General features: G+C 40.8%; 1 protein-coding gene across 1 annotated transcript; it reads left to right on the forward strand.

Annotated features, from left to right (window-relative positions):
• The first annotated feature begins 3,899 nt into the window (after positions 1 to 3,899).
• LOC147895704 (uncharacterized) lies at positions 3,900 to 5,512 on the forward strand. The gene is made up of 2 exons (XM_087382823.1): positions 3,900 to 5,332; positions 5,443 to 5,512. The coding sequence occupies exon 1, from the start codon at positions 3,900 to 3,902 to the stop codon at positions 5,328 to 5,330; it is 1,431 nt and encodes a 476-aa protein (XP_087238949.1). The 3' UTR covers positions 5,331 to 5,332; positions 5,443 to 5,512.
• Positions 5,513 to 9,744: the final 4,232 nt, after the last annotated feature.

The following is a 9,744-nucleotide window of genomic DNA, read 5'->3' on the forward strand; positions in this document are numbered from 1 at the left end:
ATCTTAATGCAGAGCTATGAAGCATGACATTGATCTTAAAGGGATGAAAAGATTAAGACTTGTCAAATGATCCCTAGGAAAGAGGCCACGCCATGACAAGATTTATGGCCTATATTGTATCAGGATATAAGCAATAGATTAAATATATTGAAATAGAAGGTATGTTTAATGGTAACCTCTTCCTTCATGGAAGATCATCAATTATGTATTTAGCTATTTGACATTTATATAAAAGGGTCTTGGCATGCTTCAGTGAAGAGATTAGCATAGTCTGAGACAATGTGCTTTCGACACACTTTCTTAGCAATGTAGAATGCCATGCCATTAGAGAAGGTCTAAGATGCCCGATGCCCACTGGAAGTTGCAACTTGCAAACTTGAGAATTCTCAATGTGAAATTTTTTCAGGATATTGTTGTGGGTATCACCAATATAGGAAAAGAGAAGAAGAAAAAGATTTAATCTTAGAAACAAGTGGAAGTTGTGGACTATGGTAAAGCACGACACAACAAGATTTATCACCTAGGGGGGGCACTATGCTAAAACCCCATATAGCACGTGCGATAAAGGGGTATTAAAAGAACCCCCCACCTATGCATTTTTCTAACCTATATATACCCCTTCTGTAAATATTGAGATTATTAAAGTATCCCTTATGAATGAAAATTTTCACATTTTGAATTAAGAAACCCCTTATGTATGTATATTTTCTATAACTCCATAAAAATATATAGCCCCTTCTATTGATCACACGTGATATCTTACATTTTTCTTAGTGACCCCCCCGGGATTCGTCACCCACTTTTATTTACAAATGTTAGGCTAATCAGTTCAAGGAGCATTTGACAAATTTTCTAAAAAGGTCTTATGGTATCAATCGTTGACCTTGCTAAAAGTTACCTTCAAAGAGCAGAATCAGGTCTAGTCAATGCATTGACAGATAGAATAATGCATGCACTATCTTGGTACATATCACTTATCGCCACAAACAAAATGACAACTCATTAATAAAGAATATGCAATTCCACATTTTGGATGACAAGAATCATGAAACACTCTTTGTGCAACATTGCCTACTAGGCCTTCTTGAAAGACCAAGGCATGTAGTTTAAACATTAAAAGCATTGGGTACAATCAAATGGGTATGCGGGCCAATTCAAGTATACTAGGCCATTTACTTTTTTGGAAGGTTCTATGCCCTCATAACCACAAAGATCACATGAAACCTTTTTGCCTTTGGACATGGAAAAGGTGATCATGATGGTGCAGCTGCAGTCATAAAAGAGCACAACGAATAGCTCAAGGACGATGGTGTTGCACTAAAAAAGGACTTTAATGTTGTTGATTTTCTTAGGGATACAGTCACTAGTGCTTCAAGCACTACCTTCAACAAGAAAAAGGAAAACATATCCAAAGATTCTATTCGGATATAAAAATTAGCAAGGCAGACATGTTCAAATAGTACAATCATGCACGTTACCCAGCTCTCGATCAATTCACAACATATGTGGCTACATTGACAATTTTCCAACTCAAATCAAAACAAGGAAATTAACTTGATTTTTTGATGCTTGTATGTACAATGCATGCCAAAGCTATATAAACAAGAACTATGCGATGAAATGGAATCAAGTACTATTGAATCTAGTAGAGGATGATGTACCCATAGGCCACGAAGACTTCCTTAGTCATTTGTAGAGTGAAGGTAATAGCCGAAGTTCCTATGAGTGTATAATTTTACATTTTGAAAGGCACTCAGATAAGGCAAATCACCACTCACATAGTGAAAAACAAAAGGTGAGTGGAGAGTGTAAGCGAGGCTTTTGCTATGTTGGTGGTTTGTACTACAAAAAACCATGATGAACATCATTATCATCTAATGGTCGAAGTTCCAACAACAATCATCATTTCACATCTAGTAAATTCCATTAATTAGCTTTTGATGGAGACTATGGACAATGATTCCAATATGCACTACCTAGCTTCTAAGACACATGAGGCCCACATGATCTTTGTATTGAAAAGCAAAATCATATATTTTGCAAAACTATTTATGTATGATGTCCAACAAACTGCTCACACATATGAAATGTCTAAATGGTTGATTGAATCGCTTACACAGATTCCTCTACCTCGAAGAGTGAACAAAAAGGGGGAAGAGAACTTGCTCGAGCAGAATGCTCTCAAGAGGTGAGTGTACACTGCTTGTGTCACATGTCTAGCAAGTTTGAACAAAAAGTGAAAGTTAATACCTCTCATATTCCATGATAAGTCCGACTCTACCAAAAGCCAAGTTAGGAAAATGGTAGAATAGTCTCTGGTTCATTTGTCAGTAAGAGAGCAAGACAGTGGTGGAATAGTTTGTTGTTTGTGTTGGAACAATCTGTATAGCATAATAATGAATGTGTTGGAATAGTTTGTTGTTTGTGTTGGAACAATCTATATAGCATAATAATGAATGTGTTGGAACAATTTAATGGAATAATTAAATGAATGTGCAATATAGCATGAAGCACATTGCTGTCCCTGAGGGTTCACTAAATAAAATGTGACTATTACGTGAGTTCAAAGGAAGGAACTATTAAAATTCCTTTTTTGGATGTAAACTTACAGAAATATAATTACATAAAGGGTTTTTTTAACGGATTTTCAAGCAAAGATATAAGTTTGTATAGAAAAAGGGGTCACTATTTCAACTTAATATTCATAGATAAGGGATATGTAATATACATCTTGAATGCATGTGATGGTTTAACTTTTCTATATAGTGAACCCCCATGTTGCTATCCTTCAAAGCACATTGTGACGCATGATTTTCTGTCTTAGTAATGTCAACACTTTACAAGCTACAAAGCATAATGCGTCATTAAGACACAAATGTTAGGCTATGAGCCAAAGTTCACGATTGTGCTTTGAACACATAAAGCACATGAAAATAGCACATAAGATGTCACGCTGCTTTGAAGCACAAAAGAATAGCAAGTTGTATGAAATTAGCACATATCTTGCAAAGAACAAGAAAAAAGGCAGAGGTAAGCACGTGAATGTGATTTATACTCTGGCTGAGCCTGAGGGAGATGCGTAGGAACATGTGAATGAAGAACAGCTTCCAAGTATTTAGGATGCTAGGCCAGCCACACAGAGAGAGAGAGAGAGAGAGAGAGAGTAAACTTCGGAGAGTGCGCTATAGTGTGCTAGGGTGAAAAACTCCTAGAGAGCACTAAAGTGGGGAAGCGAATGAAACCTTGACATAGAGAAGGCCCTCCTAGGAAAAGAGATGCGTGTGAGATTGGAGTATAAGGAGAAGGGCGTTATGTGCGCCCCGCGCGCACAAACTACTACCACCTTCTCACGCTGCATGCCCCCCCCTTCCCCAAAACAACACCTTTGTTTCATGCCCATCATCCCTACCAGCTTCTTCTCTCTCCCCCTCCTCCACTTCCACCTCCATACCATTCAACAATCACGGATTTCCAATTGCGCCCTCGCCTTTCTGCTGAAATCTTCGACTTTTTCCGAATTGGAGCGGTGCTGTTTTTTGGCGCTTGCAAGATGCTTCCGGATTCCTGTAGCGTCGCAGAAGACGTAAAGAATCTATCGAAGTAGGTCGCCCTTGATCGCTTAAGAGCTTGGATGTGAAATAGTGGATATGGTCGACACGATCGAGAGATTGAAGACCCCTTCTGCCTGCCTTTTCAAGCTTTTCTTGAGACGCAATTGCCTCTCTTGGATTCAAGATCTGAAGTTGCCTGGGTCTCGGCTTTCAATCTCGTCTTGCTGCTGTTGTCTTCGGATCATGTGGCAATGGGACTTCTGCAGAAGTTATCGAGGTCTCTCCTGCAAGCGATCTGATCCGATTTTGTGATCTTCTTCTTCTTTGTAACGGTTATGGTTTAAGCCGATGTATCCGAGAAGCAGAACGGGGGAGCATCGCTCGCACCATACGTCCAGTCACTGTCCTGCCCCCGCAAGGTGCTCTAGCGCCTGCCCCTTCGAATGCCGCTGTAGGAGTCCGAGTCCGACTTCCCACCATATATGCAGCGTGGGTTCTTGTTCTTGTTACAAAAATGCAGGTCACATTTGCGGCTGCCCGGCTACTGCTTGCAACCCTCAAAGATCTGTCAAATTCCAAAGCCCGTTCCTTGACTTTCCCCGGAGTAGAACGGTTAGCCGAACAGGGTGTCCAAGCACCTACGTCGATGTTACTCCAAGTGTACCCATAAAAGGGAACGATGACATTTCTCACAGGCATTTCAGCCCATCGTACGCGACGGAACGAAAAATGCTGGAGTATGGAAATCTAAGCTCGCTTCTCCGCAGATTGTCCGTCCTTCAGCTTGAAATGAAAGGCCTTGTCAGTGGCAAATCTCTGAGAGAGAGGGTACAAATAATAGGCCAAAAGCTAGGCGACAAAGAGGACACTGCGATCGCAACTTTAAAAATGAACCCAAGCAAGGATGTTTGGCTCCTAGAGGACAAGTCGGCGGGGGATGGTGGCAGAAAGAAGGACGAGAACCACCCTGTCCAAAGCCGGTACAAACGGGCGCAATGCGATTGCAAGAGAGAGCGCACCCCACCCAGACGCCTTGAAACGCAGGAGCAGCACCAGCAAACGATCAATGGAGAAGACAAATCAGACGAAGATCAATCCTCAGAGGTGGTTTGGAAAGACAGGAAGAAGATCGTTCAGCTGTGGGGCGAATACAACTGCGATTTGCATCTGCGCAGGATCATTGACAGCTCAAGGAGAGCAGCGGCATGCAAGCTGCTAGAGCAGCTTCACAGCAGACTGACCTTTTACATGCTACAATACATAGGGGCAGTGGCAAAGGGGCTGATGGGCGAGGAGAAGGCGCACTATTTGAGGTTCTTCAAGCGAGAAGGCCCCTTCAGGAGCAAGCCATTGAATGAAGGCACCTATGGGGAGCTGCTGAGCTTCGTTAACAACGCTATCAAGCCAGCCAAGGATGTGGTGAGAGCTTTGGAGATTGCAGAGGAAGGGTTGGAGGAGGAAGCTTGCAGAGAGGGCTACAATCCCAGCGCCATTGGTAACATCAGAGCTCAAATGAGGGCATTCTTGGCACCTGCCAACAAGCAGGGGGTATGCCATAGTCATACTGACAGCCATAGCCAAAGTTGCTTGGTATCGGTGGAGGAAGACGACCTCACCCGCGAATTCCTTCAAGATCTCTCCCATGCAGCTGACCATGGCAAGCTGAGCACCCTCCAGCCTGCTCACAAGCTTGTCAAACTGGCCTGTTTCCTGGCTATCAAGCGCTTGGATTCTCCCAAGCCTGAGCTTTCTGCTCGCGTTCGAGCTGCTGCTTACTGAAGGTTCCTCCTTTTTCTTTTTCGTATATTGTTTTCTTCCAAAACGCCAGAGGTAGATTGTATCTCTTTTGCTGGTAAGAAGTCATTACATCATCTCATTCTTCTTTATGCAGATCTTTGTACTGAAGCATTGTAAAGCGTTAATGTCTCTCAAGGATGACCTCAAGAACTCAGCTCCTGAATTAGGAAGGGCTCCTTCAGGTTTGAGTGCTTGGTGGCTGCATAGAAATCTCACTCGTGACTCCCTGCTCTATCGGCCCAAACAGCCACCCACGGCAATCTCTGCAATCTGCAACCTGCTTGAAAAATTCTCAAAGCTGCCTGCTTCTTGCCCCTGCCAAAGCTTGTCTCCTCTTAAACCTAAGCTCTCAAGTCGGGCCGCTTCTTCTTCTTCTGAATCCTCTCTCTTCATGTGTACATGTAAAGTTTCCCGTTTTATTGAATTAGCGTCATTGTATTATGATCCACGGGACCCATTAAAACGCTGCATTGAAAAGCAGATGATGAAGAATCAATTCAATTTAAGAGTGAGATGCCTCTGAACCAAACTTTCTACATTATATTAACGGAGCGTTGCGTATACACAATCTGAGCTCGCTCAACTTTGGTCCAAGGACAGTCCTGTACAAGAGCTTGGACTTCATAACATTACTAGACATCTCTTGCTTTTCTCCCGTCTTTCTTGCCATACGTTCATTCCAAGTGCTCTCACAGGTTGCCTCATTTTTTTGCATTTGACACGAAAGTACTCCTCCCACCAAAGAAAGATCAGAACGCCAAAATTTTTCTCAGCAATATATTTCTCTCCTTAAGCAACATCTGGGAAGCACATTAGATGGCCATATCCTCATCCGATTTTAAAATTCTTTATGCAAGTGTATATTGAAGCAAGAATAAACCTCTTCTCCCTTTTATTCTTAAATGTAGTCAAATGTCTATTCGGTGTAACAGAACGTCTGCGCCCTTGTGTTTGTTAATACACATCATTTTGATAGTCAATACATGCCAACATTTGAGCGTATCAAAGCACGTGGTTACCTATGTCACAGCTCTTGATTTAATCATGACAAATTCTCATAGTATTTTTATGGCTACAACATTTTGTGCATTTCATCGATCTTGCAATCTTGTTCTAAGATGTGCGGTCATTGCAGTTCTAAAGGTTGAAATCGTCAGGAATTGGAAGGCCTTTTTATGGTGATGGTAATGGAATTTGGACTTGTCCATGCATGAAATGGAAGAGGAAAAATCTTAAATTTTGGTTTAGGTAAGTAAAAACAACAATTCAAGAGCTTGTGTATATGTGAAAAGGTGGGTACAAATGGCTTTCATACACGTTTTTGCATTTGGGAGTGTATAAGTCTTTGTTGGCGGAGACCTAGTTGAGGTATTCAGAGCCTATGACTATATAGCTTAATGTTTTATTAAATGACCTTACACAAGGTGAGGATAGAGAGTAAAGGATCTACACTCAGGTCTATATCAACTAACTCTAAAACTGTTACAACCATCAAAGACAAATATGGGATTGACTTTGGTTGATCAAAGCATCTGTGACAATTAGTACGGATAAAGCTTTGGATTTTATTGCATCAGAATTGCCCCTTTTGGAATACGAAACTCCTAGGATACATTGTAACACAAGTGTATGTTAGCTATGATCTCCTTTTACTTCTTTAGGGGTTTTATCTCACAAGATCCAACATTCCACGTACATGATAAAGAAAGGCTCCTATCCCTTAAAATGTAGGCCATGACAATTGATCAAGTACCATGGGAGCAAAAAGGTTTACTAAGGAATCCATATCAAGTAGGATTCTTTAGTAAACCTTTTTGCTCCCATGGTACTTGTGATTAGTTGTACCAAATAGCAAGGTGATTACAACTTGTACATAAGGGAATGAAAACTTGGTTACTTGCTCTGTAGGTAGTCGGTTAGCACAAATATGGCAAACTATATATTATCTTGTAAGGTAGATGGCCTGAAACCGTATCATCTCCCACCCCTTGGGCACCTCATCTACAATAGACCTTTGCTTAGTCCTCTACTTAATTGATGTGTGGGTGCTTGCTCATTGTAAAGCTTCTTGTTTAGTTAGTGCACTTATTGTGCAAATAAAATCCCTTTACCATCCTTTCTGCATCCCCATGCTTTGTGTTTTCCGAATTTCCATTTTGGATGTGTGTTTGAATCATTATTTGCTTAAAGTTTTATGTTAATGCTTCTGCTTCCATAGAATTTTGCTTAGGAAGCATGTCCTTACCTTTATCTAAAGCCTATGATCACAGTAAATTGGCATTAGTGTGTGATTTTCATTGTCTTTGTTTGATTCTCTAATTGTTGGTCCTCCATGCCTATCTAAGAAACTCAGTTGCTAGACACATTTTGAAGTTGTTTGCTTGCATGCAAGAGAGCCTTTGGATTCTCCTCACTCCCATCTATGAATTACTTGAGGAGCAAGTGTGGTTTCATAATTATCTTCATGAGTTTTACTTGGTGGATGTGGATTTACATATAGCACTCTTGGCTTGGTAGAATCTTAAGCAAATCCTATGTTCTTGATGGGATGACATTTTCAAGGTCAAGAATCATGTTATGCTATCGATGTAGTTGTTAGTTCATTTTAGCTAATGCACACCCATGTCCCTTAGGAGTGCTTGCAAATCCTCTCTTATCTTTTAGGATAAGAAATTTTGTATACTTGGTGGTCGTGTGTACAACTAGAAAACCATTGCAAATCTCAGAATAGCCATATTTCTTGCATAGTATATAGCTAGAACCAAAACTTATCTATCTTATTGTTTATTGTGTAGGTCAGTAAATCTCTTGAATTTTTCCAAGCTTAAGAGTTTGAACTTAAAGCCTTATATTACCTTGCTCCTTTGGAGACACATAAATATTTTAAAAATTAAATAACACAAGCATGATACACACAAAAGACAAAACCCTATCTTGTTTAGCTTTCCCCCACCAATATCTTAATTTAATAAGGAACAAATAATGCAAGTTTGATGGCATGCCGACATGTTATCAAACTTACTATTTTATTTCTTATTGTTCAATTGGAATTAAATTGGCAGTCGCATAAACTAGTAGGCAGAGGCAATGAAGGATAAGGGGAACATAGGAAATGAGGGAGGATGGAGAATGATGGACAATGATACACTACAAGCTATTGGTCGGGTTTTTACACTAATAACGACTAAATTTACACTTTTTTTTGTGGGTGCAAAGCATCAAAAAATCATTGGTATAAGTGTTAAAAAATGTGCGTCGACATTTGTGTCTGTTAAAGATTGTGTAAATTGCACTATCTCTAATCCTAACCCTAAGGGGTTCACATGTATATCTTCATGTTCATTGTCAATACACTTATTGTACATGTAGCTATATCGTGTGCACTCCTCTCTCTCTCCCTTTGTCACTTCTGCTATCATGGTATTAGAGCCCAGTCAGCATGCTTTGACAAGTCATTAGTGCCACATGATCAATACTGCCACACCAGTGGACACATCTCATCATCCAGCCACACATCTATCCAACTGTTTGCCATGTCAGCAAAGTGCCAACTAGGCACCCTTACCTCTTCACTGGCACATAGTGCACATAGCATGTGACACCCATTGCCACCTCACCACAAGCCACATCATCATTTTTTGGGCCCTCTTGGGATCAAAGTTTGGCCTATCCTTCTGGGGGCCATATCTTGTGATCTAAGAGGAATTTCATAGAGCTGGAAAAAGGAAAGATGATCACCAGATCATGCTCTACACATTAAGCACCTCAGAGCTGACATCTAATGTTTCCACAAGCTAGCATCATGGAAACCTCATCATCGAAACCACCTCCTAAGCCACTACAGCATACCGAGTACCTAAAATGAATTAAGATAAAACTCATTTGCTGCATTATGTGATTCAATGTGTAGTCTAGCTATAGACTATCACCGCCATAGAGGAGATCCAACTCCACCAAGCCAAGTCAACCATTGCCACATTAGTCCATGTGGTTCTATCAGTGATGTATACTTTCACACATTTGACACCAGCTTAGTCCCTTGGCATTTGGCACTTCAGCACATCAGTAACACTTGGCAGTGATCTCTCTCGGATTTAAGATTATTGCATTCTTCTTGCACACACACATGCCACCCATGTAAAGTCACACATTGTTGACTATTTTTGGCATTGGTTCCTGCACACCTACATCAGCCTTGTATAGCCTCTTGGCTATCTCGACAAGCAATTGACATTGCTTTCTTACAGGCTTAATCCTTGGCACACAGTTGTTCTCACATGACTTGGTTTTGACCGTTTATAGTGTAAGCCCCACAGTGGCAACTCTCACACAATGTTCTCATAGGCAGACACTCTTGCAATACATTCCAAATTAGGTACAAAATTTCCTACAACTC

This window comes from Dipteris shenzhenensis, chromosome 12 (assembly GCF_047967505.1).
Source record: "Dipteris shenzhenensis isolate YYH24624 ecotype China chromosome 12, Dip_SZ_1.0, whole genome shotgun sequence".
NCBI lineage: Eukaryota > Viridiplantae > Streptophyta > Polypodiopsida > Gleicheniales > Dipteridaceae > Dipteris > Dipteris shenzhenensis.

Excerpts from the sequence above, each read along its gene's own strand:
- LOC147895704 (XM_087382823.1), top strand. The coding sequence starts at position 3,900 with ATGTATCCGAGAAGCAGAACGGGGGAGCATCGCTCGCACCATACGTCC.